This window comes from Electrophorus electricus, chromosome 4 (assembly GCF_041902795.1).
Source record: "Electrophorus electricus isolate QZ-2024a chromosome 4, ASM4190279v1, whole genome shotgun sequence".
In the NCBI taxonomy this organism is placed as follows: Eukaryota; Metazoa; Chordata; class Actinopteri; order Gymnotiformes; family Gymnotidae; genus Electrophorus; species Electrophorus electricus.
Genome location: NC_137500.1, coordinates 25,846,810 through 25,869,816, shown reverse-complemented (window position 1 = coordinate 25,869,816; position 23,007 = coordinate 25,846,810). Strand labels below are relative to the sequence as shown.

The following is a 23,007-nucleotide window of genomic DNA, read 5'->3' as shown; positions in this document are numbered from 1 at the left end:
GGTCTACCATAATTCTCAATACCCGTGAACGCCTTTACCTTTACTTAAGATGAGATGTATTCAGTAATATGCCTGACTAAACAAATAGGTTGCAGCCTAGCCTTAAATATTGAGACTGCATCTCAGGAAGATTATTGTATGGCATAGGAGCATTATAGGAAAATGCTTTATATACCACAGGCTGCTCCCTATGATAGATTCCCTTATTCTAGGTACTAATAGAAAACTTGCATCTTTTGATCTAAGCAAACGTGGCAGATCATAATGCACCAGGAGTTTGCTACGGTGCTATGGGGCAAGACTTCAGTGCTTTGTAGGTCAGTAGAAGTATTTATAATCAGTATATAATTTTACTGGGAACCAGTGCAGTGTAGCTAAGGAGTAATAAGATCAAACATACTAGTTCTTAGTTCTAGCTGCTGCATTTTGAACTAACTGGAGCTTGTTTGGAGCTTGGTATAACCAGATATGTAACGTATTAGCGTTGTTCAATCTGGAACTCATAAATGCAAGGACTAGCTTGTCTGCATCATGTAATGATAGTATATTTCTAAACTTTGAATTGTTCCTGAGGTGGAAAAAGCCTCTCCTAAATATATTTACATGAGCTTTGAACAAGAGACGGGTGCATTATTACACCAAGATCTTTAATCATTAAAGATGGTATGTTTGCGAGACAATCAAGGTTTATCACATAATCAGAGAGCTCACTCCTGTAGGCCTGATATGAGCAGGCCTGATATGATCTTGCCTTAGTTATAGCCTGCTTTCCCGTGTGCCTTCGTGCGTTTGTTTAATCATGTTTCCCCGTACTCTCCGTGTTGGCTCTATGACCCTGGACTGCCTAAATGACTCTGATTTTGGATTTTCCTGTAATAAATCTCGCTCCCCTCCGCACATGCGTCTGCCTCCTTACCGCTCAACGCTACACTGATGTCCTTCACATGTTCCTCAGTAATATCATGTATGTCCTCGGCTTTGGCTGAGACAGTGTCAGCATAGCAGTAGTCTAAACCTTTCTGATTCAGATTTGTGACTAAGCTTTAGAACACCATTTTCTGATTCTCAATAAGTGGTATGACATCTGCAACACCATAATGTCTAATTTTGAATGGTTATGATAACAGCCTTCCAGAATTGTTTTTTACTGTTAAAATGATAAGATGTTGCTCACATGTTGCCATGGTTACAGATCTTCAGGTGAAAGCTTTGACTCCAGAGCACCAACAATCTGTATGTTATGATTCTGAATGGTCACCACAGTAACAGAACAACCACAGTGCCATGTGCTTCATTGTATACTAACAATAAACAAAGCCTTAGCTGAAATATACTGCAATGTAATGTAAGATTCTGGAAAACATTGTTTAGAGGGAAGTGCCTGTGGTGCTTGTGAAATCTCTGTTGAAAATATAAACATACCCAATTTGTTTAAGGAATTTATGGGAAGAAAGGGGAAAAAAAATCTAGGCCAGCTCACTCTAGCAAACAAAACTCTTCCCAGGGTATGGTTTCTATGGCAACAGAATGCAAGAACAATATTGTATAGAATAATAGTGTTATGAAGGCTTTCTAGAAATTACTATTACTACTAATCTTTGTTTGGGATGCTTAGGAAAAAGGCTTCACAGCTACAATGTGTTCTAATCCTGGATAGCTGTTAAATCAACATAGAATTTATTAATCTCTTTACTTGATTCTGAAAGATGTGACAGGACCAATTATGAATGAAAATAAATATTTGGAGAGTGAGGCATGCAGCCTTCAGGGGACATTATACAGCAAAATACAAGTATCAACAGTCAGCAGGTTGCTGTCCGCAGTGCTGAAAATAATGGCTGCGTTAGCATAGTGCGACAGGGATCGGTGTCAACTACAGCATCCTTTGTAAAGAATACCATTGTGAAAGAACTCCGGGAAACAGTTTTCTGATCTTGAGTGGTTGGATAAAATCCTAAGTTTTAACAATGACTATCTTGGCTGACTGCAAGACAGCTATATAACTCAAATATGCATTTGATCACAACAAAAATGCAATTATTCATATATATGAATAATTGAATATCTGAATGTATTAGCCTGCTAAGAAAATCCCAGAATGCTCATGTTACCTGTGTGTATATGCTGTGACACTTTTATTTTTGTCATTTGATGTTGAATAGGTGCTGAGGGGACTACAGTTCACTAATGCTTTGTGCACTGAACAGTTGCTATGGTAACAGCTGGGTTGCTCTCTGACATGCTCAGTTGTTTCACAAAACCAGAATGCCAGTGTATTATATTGTATTGGACATTTATTGGTCATACATTTTGAAACATTCACTGTATTTATGTCCATGATTCTGTCCAAAAGTGGTTTGAATTGATTTAGTTTGGATCATTTCAGCCATTTCTCTGTAACAGGATTGTGAATAGTCATCCCTTCCTGCTTTGCATTTTGTCTTTAATCAGGTCTGCTGTTTAAGATGTGGTTTACATGAATAATGGGCCATCTGTAATAATACTGAGTGAGTGCTGAAGAATATACTAGAAGTAGATGTAACTGGTCTCAGGTGTATCACTGACCTTTTATGTTTTCTCTTTACCACTCTCCTGCCCCCCCCCCCCCCCCCCTTTAAAATATTTAACAGTATACTGATGCATCGGCGTTTCAGAATGGTGTTTTAATGCCACCACGTTCAGGCATATTTTTAGATGGTCCTCAGTTGTCAGGCCACTTCTCTCCCTTCGTCAGCAAGCTCTGCTCAGGCTTATGGGTAATGCTCAGCCGCACAGAAAATCAGTCCTTTCGATGTAAGCGTTGTACTGTGCCTTCCTGCGTGAAACATGAACACGTAAACTGCTCATTGTGTATTTCCTAACGCCACAGTGCTGACGGGGTTGAGGAAGTAGAATAGCGCAAATGGGGACATGAGAAGGTGAGAAAATGTAAGTGTGAAAACTGTGGGATTTATGTAGGATGTAGAGAGCGAACGTAACTGGAGAAAGAGAGCTGAAGGGAAGGGTTGCGGTTCGTATGTGTGTCGGGGTGGGGGGCTGGGGTGTAACGCAAGTGAAACAGCCCACGTACCAGAAGGAAGCAGATGCCATTTTGAAAAGGTTTTTTTTTTTAATTTTTTTTAGAGGTAGGTTTACTCATGAGACATAATGTGTGCATGTGTTAGTTTCAGATTCATGGAGAAAGTTGGTGTTAAGGAAACATGGGCATTCAAGTATAACGTCTCACTGTGACTTTTCACTGAAGTCCATTGCTGGCATGTCTTGCTCACCATAGATTTATTCCACACCTTGTATAAAAAATAAGGCCATACAGATGCATGAAAAGGTAACAAAAACACCTCCTCTCTTGTAGTACTAACCTTAGCCCGTGTCTGAACTGAAGGCACAGATGAAGGGAATAGGGTGGAAAGGAAAGAAAGTGGAAAAGTAGAGAGAGAATTTTAGAAAAGGTGATTCTTTATAGTTATTAACAAACATTTGTATCCCATGTGAAATGTACCTATTACTTACATATTTTTGCACACAGAGAAATTTTGAAAGCATATTTGTCTTCAATCACCCACAGTCATGTTTTGTTGCAGTATACTCACATAGCATTCTATAAGAATTGAAGAGTGGTACCAGTGAAAGTGGAGTCCCTCGTCATGTTGGCCAGTTTTTTGCTAGACACTGAAGATGGATGTTTCTGAGGGCAGGTATACGTGAAAGTCATACACCTGTACACTTTAGAAGTATGTTTGTACATATTTTAAGTGTAAGAAGAGCCTTATTTATAAAGAAGTAACATATGCTTATTTTAAAATTGACTTGCCCTTAAACCATCATGCCTGATGGAAAAATTATAAAGATTCAAATTCAGTGTAACAAGTACTATAAGGTCCACTATTTTAGTGTTTGGGGCAAAAAAAAGTAAACATTTTGTTGCCAAGTGTTTTTAATGTCAAAATGTCAAGTACTGAAATATCATTTAAGATGCTAAATAACCTCAAGGTTTGTAATATCAGTAATATTACACTAACCCTAACTTTGTAAAACATGTTTTATGATCAAATCCTTTTAGGTGAATTAGGTTAAGAGTATACAGACTGTAAAAGTGTGTGAATGTTGTGGAACATTCTTTTAAGAAATGGTGGTAGATTAAATGCCTGTTCGTATGTCTGAGTTGGTAGGGAACATATTACGGGCAAGTGTTCACTGCAGTTTCATATTTTGGTTTGCAAATATAAGCCATGTGTGGATCAGGCAGGTGAAGCCCATATCACACCTGGAACACAGACAGACCGACACTTTCTAGTGAAGCTGAAGTCGGTAAGTTGGGGACAATAGGTGGCTCGGTAGCTTGTTGACTAGCTACTGACCATGTGAGGCTCAAACATATGGAGCCGGAGCTGTGAACCATATACCTGTACATGTGACTCACCAAGCTAACCTTGTTTTCAAACACACACTGACATCATGTACTGGTGTCAAATGTAGTAGGGAAAGGAGACATGGGCTGGATAATGTTTGGGGATCACCCTTCCAGACCACCTGCCTTAAATGTCTCGCTTTTCTGTGTTTATCTTTCTTTCTTTCCTCCGACCTTTTTTGTTTCCATCGTGCTCATATGCATGCACATACTGTATCAGAGATGACAGCCAGTATATACCATAGTATCTAAATAATTCTCTCTCTCTCTCAGGTAATGATTTCTGTATTTCCCTATTTGGATAGTTCATTATTATTTCTTCGTATTACATGTGAATTTAAACCTTTTTGGCTTCAAATGAATGTTTAAGTATTAGGCTTTACCAATTGACTAAATATTAATCAAAGCAATCTGTTTTTAACATTCATTTACATACATGGTTTTATATATTCAACTGATCTATGATAATTTGTTCCTTTTATGAGTAATTTAAGATTTTTGGTTTTACCAATTTATTCAAACCTAATTTTAGTATTAAAGTATATTTAATTGAAATTGTGGATGCTCATATTTTCTCATTTTGTGAGATTCTTGGTGGTACTTCTACAGTTTGGAACGGTGCTTTGGTGTCTGATGTTGGGTGGTATGTTTGCAAGTGTGATCATTTTGATGATGTGCATACCTGTGTGAGTGAATGTCATTACTCATTAGGTAAGAGAATAATTCTACCACACTGATTTTTTTTTTACAGCTGCCTTGTCTTTATCAGGTCTCTGTTTGCTTTTCTCTTTCTCTTTGTCAGAATGCATGTGTTGTGTGCGTGCATTATTTTTTTTTTTATATACCCTTAAAAATGGAAACTGATAATGGTAACAAATTAAATCTAAACATGGAGGTGCATGGAAAGCAGAGAAATTGCAAAAAGCAAGTGTGTGATGAATGTGATGGATATTTTTTACAAGATAGGCAGCGCATGGCCAGGTCATTGGGTATTAAAAGATACGGCCATTCCTTCCGTGATTTGTGTACGTGAGTGGGTATGTGTGGTGTGGGCGTTTTTAGACTAGAGACACTCTATGAGGTTTTAGACCTTTGTGCATGCCATCTGGCACTACACTGAGATTACAGTTGGTGTGGAGTCATAATCCCAGTATCGGAGTGAGGTTCATCATCTCGTCCTTCCCGGTGTACCCTTTCTCGACTTCCTCCTTGACTCATTCTTTATTCCTCCACTGTGTTTGCTTTATTCCATCCATTGCTTATGCACTTTGAAAGTGAAGCCCTCTGGCTTTCTCTTACTTGTGCCTGTGTGCTCTCTCCTCCCCGTTTGTGTCTCTCCTCCCCGTTTGTGTCTCTGCTCCCTGTTTGTGTCTCTCCTCCCCGTTTGTGTCTCTCCTCCCCATTTGTGTCTCTCCTCCCTGTTTGTGTGCCTCACTGTAAGATGGCTGATTGTTTTTCCTGTTGCCCTGTCTCACTCAGCTCACAGGAGAGAGTCCGGGAGGCTGTCTGACTTAATCTGCCTCTTCTCCCTTTGTCTTTCCTCGCTACCCCTCTGAATACTGTCTGTGAGATTTGAACTGGCTGACGGCGCATGTAAGCATTGTTGTTTACCTTAGGCGTGTTGGTGTTAATTTGGTCATAAATACCTGCTTGTCATCCCAGTAGTATTGCTGGGTGCTCAGCGCTTGGATTAAAACCATAAAGGTAACAGTGGGAGATGTAATCCCATTATGAGCCTTCCAGTGTGAGACTCATCACCGTTATAGCAATTGTCAGCTCTGCTGATCAGTCCGCGCACGCACGCACGCACGCACGCACACACACACACACACACACACACACACACACACACATAGTGTGCCACATCAGGAGACAGTTTCATTCTGGCCTTCATTTCTTTTTTTTTTTTTGCTCCATATTTCCTTGTTACTCAGTTTTGTTCCTACACACATTGTCCTCACACACTTTTGTTCCTGCACACTCTTGTCCTCACACAGTTTGGTCCTTGTCTTTTCTTGCCAATCTGTCTCTCCATCTAAATCCATGTGAAACATTTCCTCACCGAGTCTTTCATACATACTCCGTATTTTCACTCACTTTATCGTTTTGCTTTTTACAGCCTCTATTGCTGCTGCTCTCCCCTGTCTCTACATTGAACAGCAAACGTTGGCATTTGATATGTATGTGCAAGGTTATCCCCATGTACAGTGTTTAGAGAATGCTTCTTATTTTATCATTTCATGGCATAGCACTGAATAGGAATTGTTTTTTTTCCACCATACGTTGAGAGATTCTGAACCTTTCTGTTGGCCTTTGTTTGCTAATCTTTATCTTTGCCATGTCCTGCACATTTTATGTCGTTTATGGCCGTGTGTGTGTGGGGAGGTGGTGGAGGGAGAGACTGTGCATATATTATAATGTATATATGTAATGTAAACATTTTTCAGTATGTCTGCTTGAGTGTAAATATGAAATAACGACTTGTTTTCCCCTTTCTTCCTTCTTTTCTTTCCCTGGTGCATCCCCAGAGCACTCTGAAGGTAAGAACCTTAGGACTACATATTTTGTAAACGGTGAACTCGTCTTTCCGTCTTGCTTCCAGCACCACCCTGGTCCTTTCCCTGGTGTGTTCTCCCCAGCACAGTCTGAACTTGCTTTCCTTTCTGAGATCTCCCACTGCACACGCAACTTTGCATCATCTTGCCTTAGTTTCTCTCGAATTATCTGCCACTGTGAAGCTTCTTGGTCCTTGGCCTTATTTTATTTTTGCTCAGCCTAATTTACTGAGACCTACATCCCATAGTTATGATCTACAGTATAAATCTTTTAGACAGCAGAACATATGAACAGATGCTCCCCAATACTGTAATATACTCTCTCTGTATATGTAGTCCTGTGCTTCAGTCCTAATGCAAGGCCCATGCGGGTCGTCTAACAGAAATTGCACTGGAAGCATTTCTGTTGTTCTGCAGAGCCTACTTCACTCTGGTTCCACCCATAGATCACTTACAAGGCCCGATCCTACTCCACGCTGTGAATAGGTGCACAGTATCTGATAAATGTTCAGATTATCCCTCTGGATTGTTTTTTTCAGTGGTAAACTATTTTAAAATATAACCAGTGCAAAACGTTGTGCAGATAAAGCTGTAAAGCTGAATTAGGACACTCTCCTGTGAATAAAGGCTTTATAAATAGAAAATAACTACTGCTGATGGTTTTTGGATGCACTGCCATGTTATAGAGGCAAAGTTTTACAAAACAGTATAGTGTTTCATGGGTTTTACAGATAGTTTCAGACTGTTGAGATAAAAAGTACATGTTCAGGTAAGAATGGCTTTTCTAATTTCTTTTAGAAGATTGAAATGGGGAGCTTTCTGTAATACAGTAGTTGAAAGCAGAAGTAAAAAAGATGAATGAATTTAGAACAGCCACATTAAGATTTGATGGTAAAGGATCGTGTTCCCTTATGTCATGGAGGGAAATCGAGTGAGACAGGAAGAAAGAAGAAAAATGAGAGATTGTGAGGAAGAAACAGAAATGCTAAGAAGGTAGGAACATTTACTGTCTATTGTCTGTCTGACAATAGACAATAGATGTTTAGAAGTGAAACCCCTCTCCCTGGGTACTCATACACACACAATGGGTACAGTTTGCAATATTTTGAGTGTTCTCAGGAAAAGTGTACGGAGAACATATTATTATTTTGTAACAGAAGGAGATGTAACGGGTTACTGTTTATACATGTAGTAATGACTATCTCATACACCTCTAGTAATCACCATCACATATACCCTGCCTGTAGCTGTACCTCTAGACTATCAATCAGTTGCGTTATTATTATGATTTCTGTAGGACAGATTTGTCATGGCCCCACAAACAGCTCATTTGCTCCCCATCATCAGTCCTGCTGGCAGTGTGTCTGTGTTATGTGGTGCAGTATCGTGGAGAATGAGAACTCGACAATACATGTCCAGCAAGATCATGCCTCCATATCTATATAAAATAATGCTAATATAAAAATGAATCAAAATGTACGAATCTGACCACATTCTTTTCAGCAAATGAATACAAGTCAGTAGCTACACTCAGTGGAGAAAATCAATCAAATCAGAGACTTGAAAGACACGTAGGGAATGGTCTGTAGGCATGAACCCAAGCTATCCTTATCCTGTTCATTGTGAACAGGCTGGAATAGCTAGGTAGCGTCCCTGGTGTCCTCGCTGCAGTGGCAGGCACGTGGAGTGTGTGATATGATCGTAAGGTGGGTGCAGTGTGTGAGATAGGAGTAATCTCTCAGCCTTATTACTGTCAGGACTGCCTGCTGCTGCAGCCATGCAATACTCTGTCACTGAGATCACCCTGTTTTCTCTCAGCACTTTGAAGAGCTGTTGTTTTAATTTCCTCATAGAGTTTCAGTTGGAGGGGTGTGTGGGTGTGTGTGTGAGAATTTGTGTGTATGCGAGTTAATGTGCAAGTGTTTGTGTGTGTGTGTGTGTGTGTGTGTGTGTGTGTGTGTGTGTGTGTGTGTGTGTGTGTGTGTGTGTGTGTGTGTGTGTGTGTGCACGTGTGTGCGTGCCTGTTTGGGAGTTGGGGAGGAAGGTACAGAGATAGCATGCTGATTCTTCTTTCATGGGTGCTTTGTCTCAAAGCTGACTCATGAAGGAAAATCTCCACCTGCTGGTGGAAGGCTGTATGCACTTTTGCTTTACTGCTCAATTCCATTTGTATTGATTGAGTTAGTAGATGATGTCCTATTTACTGTAGCTCTAAATACACCCCACTCTCACTTCATATCCCAGGCCTGTGTGTGTGTGTGTGTAAATGGAGTGAGGTGGGGGTAGGGTTTTGATTTATCCATATCTAAATCCATATCTCTCCTTGTAGTAGGATTCACCCTCTACTTGTTCCTAATGCCCTCTGAACACATGAATAATGCATCACTATGGGCAAAAAAGGCACACGTATGAATCTTTCCCATCATGGGGTCCTTATAGTGGCTCCCTGGAATATTTCTTTCTTGAGAATGTGATATAAGTCTGTTGCAGTTTCTCTCCCTCTCTCTTTCTGCCTCTCCTTCTGCTCACCAGAGAATAGCCAATAGCAGAACCCTTTGCTGCACTTGGCAACACATTAACCAATCACAGAGCCATGAGCGTTTGACCGGTGTTTACTTAACCAATCAGGCTGTTGTTGGGTATCCCCATGTTTGTGAGTAGGAAATTACATAGCTGGGTCAGTTCAGCCATTGTCTTCGCAACAGACAGGCTGAGCTACAGGCTGAGTGTCTTATTCTTATTAGTAAAAAGGCTGTTTGTGAGGTTGGACTACTAATGCATTGTCAGAGAAAAAAAAACGACATTTTAATGTTCTGCTGCATAATCCTTTCTTTGGCGCACATAGAGCTAAAAACTCTACCCAGCTTTCTGTCTGTCTCTGTTTCTCTCTTTCTCATATACAAACACATTTCAAATACTCATATTTAGGTATCCATGTGTAAATGTTCTCTCGTGCTTTGTGTGTTGAGCTGTGCTTGCCTGCAGTTAAGTGGCCCTCCAAAAATGCAGATTTACTGACCCTTTACAGTAGCCACTTCTCTCGAAATGATGCAGCAGACTTCCGCGTTTAACACATCGGGTTATTTTTGTAGCTGTCCCGGGACTGGATTGGTCAGCGTTGTGCTGCAGAGCGTATCCGGGGAAGAACAAGCTTCGGTGTGCCTCTTTTGTAGCTGACACGATAGGAGTGCCGTTGTCAGGTGATGACTAAAGAGTTTGCAGAGGAAATTGAGACGCAGGAAATTAAATAATAAAACCAAACTAAGGACAGTAATGGAGCATAAAGGTGTGGTGGGTGAAGAAAACATCACCTGCACTGTCAGCATGGACAGCATGTGTGTGAGATTCCTGCCTCTGTTCTTGCAAACTGGCTTCTGGCTCACATCCTGAGCACAGAGTTGGGAATAAATAATTAAGATGAAAAATTTAAATTTGCTGAGACGAATGTTTCTCAAGATGTAGTGTGTATGCTCTGTTAAAATAGCTGCATATGGAATTCTAGTCTCCTTTTAATTACAAATACATTAAAAGAAGGTGAAATGTGTTAAGCAGATTTATAAGATGTTAGAGCAGTTCTGCAGTAATATATCAAGTGCATAATAAAAAATCTATGGTGGATAAACAAGGTAGCAGTGTGAGATGTGTTGGATATGGATATCTTAAACTGTATGGGTTTCTCACACGGTGTGTATAAGTAGGTAGGACGATGCCATCAAAACTCCTCAAGGACCGTGTACGTCTGTCAGTAGCAGGGCCTCCCTCCCAGGGGCTCTCTTGTGTCCTGCCAAGGGTGAGAAACTTCATCCCAAAGATATATCAACAATGGGGAAATTATGGTATTATTCTTTCTGTAGAACGCAGTAGTTATCAAAGGTAGTGGACATCTCCAGTGATATTATAGATACATTTTAGTTTGATAGACTTAAATGTATGAGTTTGACTTGGCAGCAGGGAAAATACTTTTCATTGTGTGGCTGCTATGACAGTCTACATAGTTTAAGGTAAACAACCTATGAGTGTGTGAGAGCTTGTAATTATACCATGATGTAGTATATAGCAATATGACCTATAGATAACCTATAGTATGAGTCACACATACTTATACACTGGAGTTTGACTCTGAGTGTGTGTGTGTGCACGCGCGCATGTATCATTCTGGAGTTACTCAGTGCTCCTGAAAGGCAGAGCACACCGTAGCTTGTCTGAGGTTGATAATAATCAGACATAAGGGACAGAACTTTGTGTTGAATCTGAGTTATATGCAGTGACTAGTAACATTCAGAATACTCCAATAGGAAGGGAGAACTGTTCGTGCACTCATCCATGTAAAAGCTGGAGCTGACAGCATTTCTGTATGTTGATAACCAGGAATGTACAAACATGCAATGGTACTAAACTGTGGTAACATTTTTCATTTTAATTCCTTTAGTCGTGTTTCAACAGCCAGAAACCAGAAGCATCCAGCCAATAAATAATGCTACAACTAACTTGCCAACACTTCTGGAGCTAAATATTTTACATGAAAGAACAGTTTGGCAGAAGTAAACAAATATATGGTTCAGTGTCTATAAGACCTGACTTTGTGAAGGCCGTTGTTCGGTGTATACTTTAAGGAAAAGGGGTATATTACAACTGCCATATCGGGCCTATTGGTTATGAGCTCTATCTCTAGGACAGAGGAGGAGTTATCAGACATGCTACAAACATCCAAGATGAAAAATAAAAACAGATTTAGAAAAACAGCAGTAGAAAAACTGATATTAACATCCCTTTTAGATTGTGAAGGCATATGAAACGTAATTTGTTAAATTCAGAAGTATTTTTGGTGTTCACTGTCAGGTATCCAGCTGTGTCCAGCTGTCAGAATGAGCTGTTACCCAGCCAAGAGGCTTCCCAGCTGGGCATCACCTCTCCTTGGTGGAGGTGATGGGGCTCATACTCACAGTCTCTGTCTTTCTGCTCATGTAGCAGGGCACAGGCTAAACTATTCTCAAGGGTGTAGCTGCGGTTGTGTAGAAGTTTTTGAGGGGTGTGTGTGTGTGTGAGTGAGTGAGAGGTGGAGCAGTTTGTATTGTAGTGTGAGGTGGAGCTGTAGGTGTATTGTGGTGTGTGAGGAGAAGCTGTAGGTGTGTTGTAAGGTTTAAGGTGGAGCTTTAGGTGTATAGTGTGAAATGGGCATGAGACAGTCGCACAGGGAAAAATATTATTTTTAGCTAAAGGTAATGTGTAAAACTTTAAAACTGTTTAAAACTGCTCATCATAGACCTGTGTGGTTAGAAACCACATGGAGTAGATCTAAGAATCGCTGTGTAGATCAGCTGTTGGAGGCCAGGATTCACACTCTTACCCCAGATATGCTTCACTCTCAGAGCCTAAGTGGGCTCTCAGTCATAGCCCCCACCCACCGGAAGGGGGTTTCCATGGCAACTGGGAGGCTCTGTCAAACGGGAGAGGAGGATTCTGCTGCCTGCTGGCAACACCCCTCCCCCGTTACTCTCTCTCACTCTCTCACACACACACACACACACACACACACACACACACACACACACACACACACACACACACACACACACACACACACACACACACACACACACACAGATGACCCCTCTATTTACATTTTGAACAATGGCGTAATACTCTCTGGTTTAATTCACTTGCTGTGTGCACTGAATACTGTCTGTAATGCAAAAACCTACATGTCTCAGATATAATAAACACCAAATATCATATCCTTCATGTATCCTCACATTATTTGAGCAGCATGTTATTCCTTTATGTATTCTTTAAATGTATGTGTTTCTCCTAATCTCACACACATGCACACACATTCCTAAATTATTATATTTATGAACATGTATACTCTCTGCATCTGTGTCCTTCCACAGATTGGAGATTATAAAAAGGATATATGAATACGTCCACAGACAAACACCCTCAGATAACCCCCCCACACACACACACAAACACACACATCCCACCATCACATAACCTACTGCCACACCCTTAGCTCAGAAGTGATTTTAAACACCACACACACACATGCTATACAAGTACCCCCTCTGGTGTCTGTAGCTATCCTGTACATCCTCAAGAGTCACTTACACAGAAATACTGCCCCCCATACTGCATTTAAATAAGGAAATCAATGGAATAGAATAAAATATGTTCAGTCTGAATATTTTTGATGACACATTTAGTGCTCAGAGGGTTATTGTGCATCACAATTTTAGATTAAAAGACTAGATTAATAAAACTAGATTAATAAACCTGTTGGACCACTGATTTCAGAAACTATATGAATGTAAAAGAAACAACCCATTCTGTGCATGGTGTGTGGGTGTTTGTGTGTGTGTGTGTGTGTGTGTGCACGCGCGCATGTGTGTTTGTGTGTGTGCGTGTGTACAGAGGCCTCCACCCTGCAGTGCCTCACCCATTTCTACCAGTAAACATGAATTCTATGGCACCTACTGAACATTTCCACTCATGCATACTTATGTTTGTGTAAGCTTTATTAATGATCTCATATTACACTTAAACACACACACACACACACACACACACACACACACACACACACACACACACACACACACATCACTCCCACAGTCATATTACGCATACAAAGTGTTTATAGGTTGGTGCATGCTCTCGATTAGCCAGTACAGTCTCTTCTCTCTGCAGTGCAGATGTAGGACGACCCCTTCGGCATATTCACCGCAGTCGGAAGCACAGGCCTGAGTGCTTTTACAGTACTTTGCTCCATTTTCACAGAACACACGCTTGGGTTGTGAAAGCTGTGTGACGGTGCCAGAGAATCGCGTTTGTTTATAATTGGAGAGTTCCAATGTAGTCACATAGACTGAACCCGGAGTCTCTGTCTCTGCCACACACCATATGATCGTTTGAAATAGCTGCAGTTCTGCATGCGTGTGCCACACAACAGCACTTGTTTTAGACCTCAGAATAGTCGTCCTCTTCAGATGACCGATGGGCCAAAGCAGATACGTTATATTTAGAGCGAAACTAAACTTCACAGGAAGATGCCGTCCATCTCCAGGTGTGTTGCTCCCCGTTGCCGTGAGACGTTGACAGGTTTGGTTTAGGCCTGAGTGATGCTGAAGGTTAGACAAGCGAGGCATTCTCTGCACTACACTTTACCATGAGCAGTGAGCTCTGTCATTGATTTTACAACCTTTAGGTCTTGTAACCAAAGAATTCTGCAAGTACTTTCTAGTTCTTTGGTTAATTGAATGTATGTGAGGTGGTGCGCTGTATATGTGCTTGGTTCTTTATTACAGTGTAAATGACATACACATGCAATGTTACTCCTAAATACTGTGTTTGTGCCTTTCTGTGTGTAGATCACCTATACATACTATGAACTATGAAGTGTTTTTCTGAATTTGAGGATTTTGACAGCCTATTCACATCTCAGTGTGTGATATACGGTGTCTCTGTTTACCAATAATAGTACATGCTGTGACCCCCTGAACTTTGCCTGATGTTGTGTTACTAGGGAGAGGAATTTACAAAGAGGAGACTATGATTATTGATTTTTGCATTCATGTTCATGGTGAATGGAAATACATAATTTACATTTACATTGAAATACGTCAGAGGACTCAATCTCCCAAATTTGATCCTGGATTACGCTCAGATGAGAGAGTCTAAGATCTCTTCTTTTCTCTTTCTCCCTCCCCCACTCACTCTTTATCTCTCTCCCTCTGTCTCTCTCTCTCCCTCTCTCTCTCTCTCTCTCTCCCTCTCTCGCTCTGTCTCTCTCTCTCTCCCCCTGTCTCTCTCTCCCTCTCTCTCTCTCTCTCTCCCTCTCTCTCTCTCTCTCCCTCTCTCCCTCTGTCTCTCTCTCTCCCTCTCTCTCTCTCTCTCTCTCTCTCTCTCTCTCTCTCTCCCTCTGTCTCCCCGTCTCTTTCTTTATCTCTCTCACGCTTGCTCTCTCTCATGCTAACATAATATCCATGAAACACACATGTAGTGAGGCCAGTGCCTACTTTGATGAAACAGAGATGAACACACCCCAGTTCTACCAGTTCTGTCTTATTCGCTACCTCTCGCTGTTTCTCTCTCTCTCTCTCTCTCTGCCCTCGAAAATACAAAGTAACAAACCGATGAAGTGAGATTTATTTGTGGTAGGGGTAGAGTATCAAAGTTAAACCAAAATGCATGTATGAATCAATTTATGAATTTTAAGGATTTTTTATATACAGTACATGTATTTTTAGATAAAAAATGATTTTTTTGAGTAGATGAATGTTGTTTTAGTGAATTTTAGTACATTGCAGTGTCCTGTTAATAATTTTTTAATTATTAATGAATGATTAATCTATTTGTTTATTCATTATACATGGGTTAATAGTTAGGAATAATTTCCTTTGTCATAAGCATAATAGCAATAATAATAATAGTTTGTATCCAAATGTTTCTCAATGTAAACTAGAAGCAGTCTATTTCTAGAGTATTAAACTGTCCCTCTAAACAAAGAAATCTTATTTAGACAGCACACACTGAGCCTAGGGAGCTCTGTGTGGTTTCACCAGACTCAGCTGTGCATCAAACCACATAAGACCGACCTTCTACTCTGAGGACACATATAATCACGCTAATCTGTGTAGTGGATTTGTAGATGTAAAGACCTTATTGTAAAGTTGAGATTCAAATATACCGTTTATATCTATTTCAGTGTGAAATTGGTTTGTTTGTATTACATGTAGCAAGGACGGGGGTGGTAGAGAAACCCCGAGTGATGTAATGACGTAATTTAATATTAGGTCCGCTATGCGTCGCTCTTCTTCCACAAATTGCATTGGGTACATGCCCCTCCTTTCTGTATGGTCACACTGCGTTCTCCCTCTCGCTGATTTTACACCCTCTCTACTTTTATCCAGTTGGTCGACGGCATCGTGAAGGGGTTGCATCTCCCTTTACCCTGAAACGCTTGAATTCGCGAAGTACTGTGTGATACATTAGATTACTCCGCTGCTTTGGGCATCCTTTGGATGGACTACTTTGGATATTGTGAATTTATGGATGTACAGTGCCAAACGCTTGGGAATTACAGAGGGAAGAGCTGCGCTGGTCTCTTTTGTTTCACGTCATTGCTTAATACGAACTGCACGCTCACTTGGAGGTACGTCTAACTTTCATCCATGCTGGTATCCCTGGAATACTGCCTCAATATAGACTAGGATACAGCTACAATGTTGCTGCCTACACAGAAGCTTTTAATAGGTGGATTTGTATCCGTCTTGGCATCTTGTGTCTTGGAGACAGTGTCGGGGCAGATCGCGTATAGTATATCAGAGGAGGTGAAAATGGGAACAACAGTTGGTAATATAACCAAAGATATTAACCTCTCCTTAAAGGAATTGACCTCACGGGGATTCCGTATCGTGTCAGGTTCTAAAAAGCAGTACTTCAGAGTGAATACGGATACAGGCGCACTGCACGTGATTGAACGGATTGACCGAGAGGAGCTGTGTGCGGGCGACGCCTCTTGCTCCGTTAATCTAGAAGCCGTGGTCAGTAGTCCCTTACAGCTTTATCGGGTAAGAATAAATATTCTTGATGTTAACGATAATCCTCCGGTATTCCCCGTTAGTTCATCCTATCTAAATATCACTGAAATCACAGCGGCAGGTGCGCGATTCCCTTTGCAGAGCGCACACGATGCAGACATCGGAGTCAACTCTTTGAAAACATACAAGATCGGTTCCAATGAATACTTCACATTAGACATGCAGACACACAGCGACAAAACGATCTCTGCGGAACTAGTGCTTATAAAAGCACTGGACAGAGAGAAAACTCCCAGTGTTGACCTTTCAGTCACTGCTGTTGATGGAGGATCGCCTGCTAAGACAGGGACATTACTTATAAAAGTAAATGTTTTGGATATAAATGACAATGCGCCTATATTTAGCAAGTCATTATACAAAGTCTCCATAGCTGAACACAGTCCCATCGGGACCACAGTTACGAAACTGCAAGCAAGAGATTCCGATGAAGGTTTAAATGGAGAAATAGTATATTCTTTCATTAGTCACACGCCTCAAAATATCCTGGATAGTTTTGAAATTGACAGACAAACAGGAGAATTTAAAATAAGGGGAGATATTGATTATGAAGAAAACCATGGCTTTGAGATCCGTGTTCAGGCCACAGATAAGGGTACCGTGCCCATGTCGGGACACACCAAGCTTTTAGTAGAGGTACTGGATCTCAATGATAACCCCCCGCGCGTCACTGTAACATCACTTCTTAATCAAATCGAGGAGAACGCGGGGAAGGGGACGGTTGTTGCTTTAATGACAGTGTCGGATCCGGATTCCGGAAAAAACGGGGCTGTTAAATGTGACCTTGCAGGTTCCGGTCCTTTTAAATTGCAGTCGTCTTTCCAGAACTACTACTCACTGATCTTAGACGACGAACTTGACCGGGAAAGCGTTGCAGAGTATAACATTACAGTTTTAGCTGAAGATGAAGGAACCCCGTCCATGTCCAGTATAAAAACAATTAACGTCGTAGTAGCAGATGTAAATGACAATGTGCCCCACTTCCCCGCGAAAACAGAATATGCTTATTTACGAGAGAATAGTAATGCTGGTTCAGTGATATGTGCGTTGACAGCCTTAGACCCGGATATGGGTAATAATGCACTCATTACGTACTCTCTTTATGAATCTAGTATCAGTGGTACGCCAGTCTCCTCGCTGTTTACAATTCACTCGTTAACAGGTGAGATACAAAGCCTGCTGTCTTTTGACTATGAAGAAATGAAAGTGTATCAGTTTAAGGTTCAGGCCACAGACTCTGGCGTTCCTCCTCTGAACAGTAACGTGACTGTGAACCTTTTTATTCTGGATGAAAATGACAACAGTCCCGGGATTCTCGCGCCGTATTCTGAACACGGTTCCGTTAACACTGAGAATCTTCCATATTCCGCTGAAGTGGGTTATTTCGTCGCCAAAATCAGAGCTGTGGACGCCGATTCTGGATATAATGCGCTTCTTTCTTATCACATTTCTGAACCCAAAGGAAACAACTTATTCCGCATTGGAACCAGCAATGGGGAGATCAGGACTAAGAGGAGGATGAGTGACAATGACCTGAAAACACACCCCCTGGTCATTATGGTTTCTGATAACGGAGAGCCCTCACTGTCCGCGACTGTGTCTATTGATGTCGTGGTTGCTGAAAGCGGGAATGACATTCAACCAAAATTAAGACACGTGCCGATGAAGGAGGAGAGTTTCTCGGATTTAAATCTGTATTTGCTGATCGCTATTGTGTCGGTGTCAGTGATCTTTTTACTGAGCCTCATCAGTTTGATAGCTGTGAAATGCTACAGGACAGACGGCGGTTTCAGCAGGTACAGCGCCCCAGTGATCACCACCCACCCTGACGGGAGCTGGTCTTACTCCAAATCTACTCAGCAGTATGACGTTTGTTTTAGCTCCGACACTCTGAAGAGTGACGTAGTGGTTTTCCCTGCTCCGTTTCCGCCTGCGGATGCGGAACTGATAAGTATAAACGGAGAGACTTTCAACCGAACACAAACTCTTCCTAATAAGGAAAAGGTAGGGATTCAATTTTATATATTTCGAACGACTCAGCTCTTTGGTTTTGCACACATTAGTCTGATGTCTGATTCAGAATGTTAAGGATATTGTGCCTTATATTATGGCCACATTTTCCAAATGTACGGTAGTGTTAAGATGACCTTATATATGTGAGATACTGTTGGCTGTACCATTATCTTGGTGTTTCTTTTGGAAAACAATATAACATTTTTACATTTAAGATATATTTATAATTCTCAGTGTATTTCGTTTTAAATTTGATTATTTTACATAGCCTTCTAACTCCTTTGCCAGTTGTTTTATGTTCTTTGTCTCTTTTCTGCTCCAAAACCCTAACTATAGCAGATGTTGGGCTTATACTACAATTGAATTATTTTTACCATCTTGAGAGCACTGATTACTGTCCATGGTTCTGAAGTTATTTCACCTTTCCTCAAGGGGCACTTGAGCCCGCATTGCTTGACTAAATGTATTATTATTATTATTATTATTATTATTATTAGTGGTAGTAGTAGTAGTAGTAGTACTAGTATGTAAGTATTAATAATAAATAATAATAATAGGTTAGGTTTATATAGCTCTTTTATATAATAATAATAATAATAATAATAATATTGCTCTTTTTAGATACATTTCTCATGTAAATCACATAATTAAAAAATGCATTATGTGGAAATGTTTACATGGACAAATGTAAACAAATGCTGGTTTGATATACGACCGGTTTAAATATTTACAGAAAGCTTGAAATATTTCTTTGTTAAATCCTTGTACAATGGCGATGGACCATTTCTTAATAATGTACTAAAAACAGTCTGTGCCGTCCTTTGCATTCAAATATAGTGCTTATATGATATATTTGTTAAATTCAATATACTGTATGTTTGTCATTAGGAAAGATTATGCTCGCTAGTTTGAGTGAAGACATACAATATGTGAACGTTACATGGACCGGTATTAGTCTGTCGAAACAGGGACTGTACGCGACACGTAGAGTCGCTGTAGACCGTGAATGTGAGAACTCGCTTTTGCGTTCATAAGCTCCTCCTATTGTGGAGGCAGTAGAGGAGTGCAATGTGACTCCTTGCTTTGTTTGCTGAGGTACAGTAAAGTAGACATACACTGAGGGGCTTTGCTTCGTGTGAGATTCCTAATACAGCGAAAATGTGTGTTTAATTTTCTGAAACCCCCTTTAGGACTGCTTGAATATTATTCTTTCTTGGATTTTCTCCGCAATGGGCTCTGTTAGACGGAGAGAGATGCTTTGTATTCGATGTCTCGCGCTGTTGTCTTTACTGGAATGGTGCGCGTCGCACGTATCTTATTCCGTTTCAGAGGAGGTCGACAAAGGGACTTTAGTTGGAAATATCGCCAAGGACTTAAACATAAATGCGCATGAACTTGAGGCGAGAGGACTGCGTATTGTATCAGGACACACCAAAAGGTATTTTAATGTAAATTTCAAAACGGGAGCGCTCTTTGTTAATGAAAGGATAGACCGAGAGGAACTGTGTGGAAATACGGCCAAGTGCTCTATAAATACAGAAGCCATATTGGATAATCCTACGCATCTCCATAGAGTGGAAGTGAATGTTTTAGATATAAATGACAATGCGCCGACTTTCCTGGAAAAGTCTTATACTCTTAACATTTCCGAATTAGCATTTACCGGAGAAAAATTTCCGTTACCCGTAGCTCAGGATGCAGATTCGGCCGTTAATTCGGTAAAGAGCTACAAATTGAGCCCAAATGAACAATTCTCTCTAGATGTACAGAGCGGAGGAGAGCAGGGTACCATATCTGCGGAGTTAGTGCTACAGAAGACTTTAGACCGAGAGAAACTGCCCGAGATCCAGCTCACACTGACCGCAGTAGACGGAGGAAAACCTGCGCGATCCGGCATACTACATGTAGTGGTAAATGTTGAGGACGTTAATGACAACATACCGGCGTTTAGCGAAGCGCTTTACAAGGTGCGCGTCAGTGAAAACAGTCCTTTGGGAACTACTGTAATTAAACTGGTCGCTACAGATTTAGATGAGGGGGTTAATGGAGAGCTTGTATATACTTTGACAGCGGGCGGGGCGTCAAAGATCACGGATCTATTTGCCATAGACCCAATTATTGGAGAAATCACTATTAAAGGTAATTTGGATCATGAGGAAAATGCCGCATACGAAATCCGCGCGCAGGCTAGAGACAAAGGCACACCCTCCCGTAGAGCACACTGTAAAGTGCTTGTTGAGGTTATCGATGTTAATGATAACGCACCCGAAATCTCGGTGTCGTCTGTGACGAGTCCGCTAAAAGAGGACTCGGCTGTGGGAACAGTAGTGGCGTTGGTTACAGTGACGGATAAAGACAGCGGGGAAAATGGGAACGCTAAGGCGTATCTTTCAGATTCTATGCCCTTTAAACTGAAACCGTCATATAAAAATTACTATTCCCTAGTTGTTGCTGGTCTTTTAGACAGAGAACGCAGGTCTCATTATAATATTACTGTTACAGCTACAGATGAAGGAAACCCGCCTCTCTCTAGCACCACTACAATTATTGTACAAGTTTCTGACATTAATGACAATGCCCCGCGCTTTTCAGAACGCGCCATGAATGTTTATGTGAAAGAGAACAGTCAGATTGGAGCTGTTATTTATACAGTGTTTGCGTTTGATCCTGACGTAGATGAAAATTCAAGGATATCTTATTCATTATTACAAAGCTCTAGCCCAGTAAAATCCATGGTTAATATAAACTCTGACAGTGGAGATATACACAGTTTACAGTCTTTTAATTATGAAGAAATCAAAACGTTTCAGTTTAAAGTTCAGGCCACAGACTCTGGAGTTCCTCCTCTGAGCAGTAACGTGACTGTTAATGTTTTTGTCCTGGACGAAAATGACAACAGTCCAGTGGTTCTCGCGCCGTATTCTGAACATGGCTCCGTTAACACCGAGAACATTCCTTTCTCTGCTGACCCGGGCTACTTTGTGGCCAAGATCAGAGCTGTAGACGCCGATTCTGGATATAATGCGCTTCTTTCTTATCACATGTCTGAACCTAAAGGAAACAACTTATTCCGCATCGGAACCAGCAGTGGGGAGATCAGGACTAAGAGGAGGATGAGTGACAATGACCTGAAAACACACCCCCTGGTCATTATGGTTTCTGATAACGGAGAGCCCTCACTGTCAGCGACTGTGTCTATTGATGTCGTGGTTGCTGAAAGCGGGAGTGACATCCAAACAAAATTAAGACACGTTCCGATGAAGGAGGAGAGTTTCTCGGATTTAAATCTGTATTTGCTGATTGCCATTGTGTCGGTGTCAGTGATCTTTTTACTGAGCCTCATCAGTTTGATAGCTGTGAAATGCTACAGGACAGACGGCAGTTTCAGCAGGTACAGCGCCCCAGTGATCACGACCCACCCTGACGGGAGCTGGTCTTACTCCAAATCTACTCAGCAGTATGACGTGTGTTTTAGCTCCGACACACTGAAGAGTGACGTAGTGGTTTTCCCTGCTCCGTTTCCGCCTGCAGATGCGGAACTGATCAGTATTAATGGAGGGGACACTTTTAACAGAACACAAACACTCCCTAATAAAGAGAAGGTAAGGGTTCTGCTATGTATTATTGAAGCGATTTAGCTTTTTGAGTTGCATTCATGTCACCTTCCTTCTATTTTTGCTTTTGTTTGTCGGAAAAGTAGCGATGCTGTATTTTTGTACTTTGCTTTTTTTTTTTTTTTTTTTTTTTTTTTTTTTTTTTTTTTTTTAATAAAAAAAGTTCTCAATCAAAGCCAAAGACAGTTTTGGAGTACCTTGCCCTCGTTATTAATTTCTGTGCCAATCAACACCCCTAATTTAAGCTTTTAGCCACAGTTTCAGTTGTTTTTATTTTCAGTTTTCCTTGTTATAGTTGATATTGCAGTCGATCAGGAGTCGTCTGGATGTTTATACATCTTATATAAGTTCTTTGTTTGCCATAGTATGCGACCCGTGCTGTCCATGGTGCTGATTTACTGAGCACTGTAAGGTCTTTGAATCTGTTGTTCGTTTAAGTCTTTATTATTTAAACGTTCTTGATTTTAACTTTAAATGAAAAAGACGTATTTTTGAAAACATAAATGTTCTGTTAGATTTTTCCCTCGTCTACCAGGAAAAATCTATCTACTATTAAAATACTGTCAGGCAAGAATCGCAACCTTAATCGCAATTCACTGAATGAAAAGGCAAACATATCATGATGAATACATTTTGAAAGATGATGACTACTATGTGTGATATATATATATATATATATATATATATATATATATATATATATATATATATATATATATATATATATATATCACATAGTAGTCATCATCTTTCAAAATATATATATATATATAATTTGTCCATAATCATCTATTTACACAAATGTGTGTGGACACCTCCTT

The 23,007-nt window shown here is 40.7% G+C and overlaps 1 protein-coding gene and 1 pseudogene across 7 annotated transcripts in view; both read left to right on the top strand.

Moving 5' to 3' along the window:
• LOC113577152 (protocadherin alpha-C2-like) overlaps positions 1 to 23,007 on the top strand; it is a 143,691-nt gene that overhangs the window by 41,777 nt on the left and 78,907 nt on the right. Inside the window, exon 2 of one of the 7 annotated variants that reach the window (XM_081712925.1) lies at positions 6,937 to 6,948. The exons of 4 other annotated variants lie outside the window; for them this stretch is intronic. In XM_081712925.1, coding sequence (XP_081569051.1) covers positions 6,937 to 6,948 — 12 coding nt within the window. Of the gene's footprint in view, positions 1 to 6,936; positions 6,949 to 15,406; positions 18,564 to 23,007 lie in introns of those variants that run through there. 2 more of the 7 variants (XM_081712930.1, XM_081712923.1) reach the window with 2 other exon arrangements.
• LOC113575565 (protocadherin alpha-2 pseudogene) lies at positions 19,683 to 22,231 on the top strand (annotated as a pseudogene).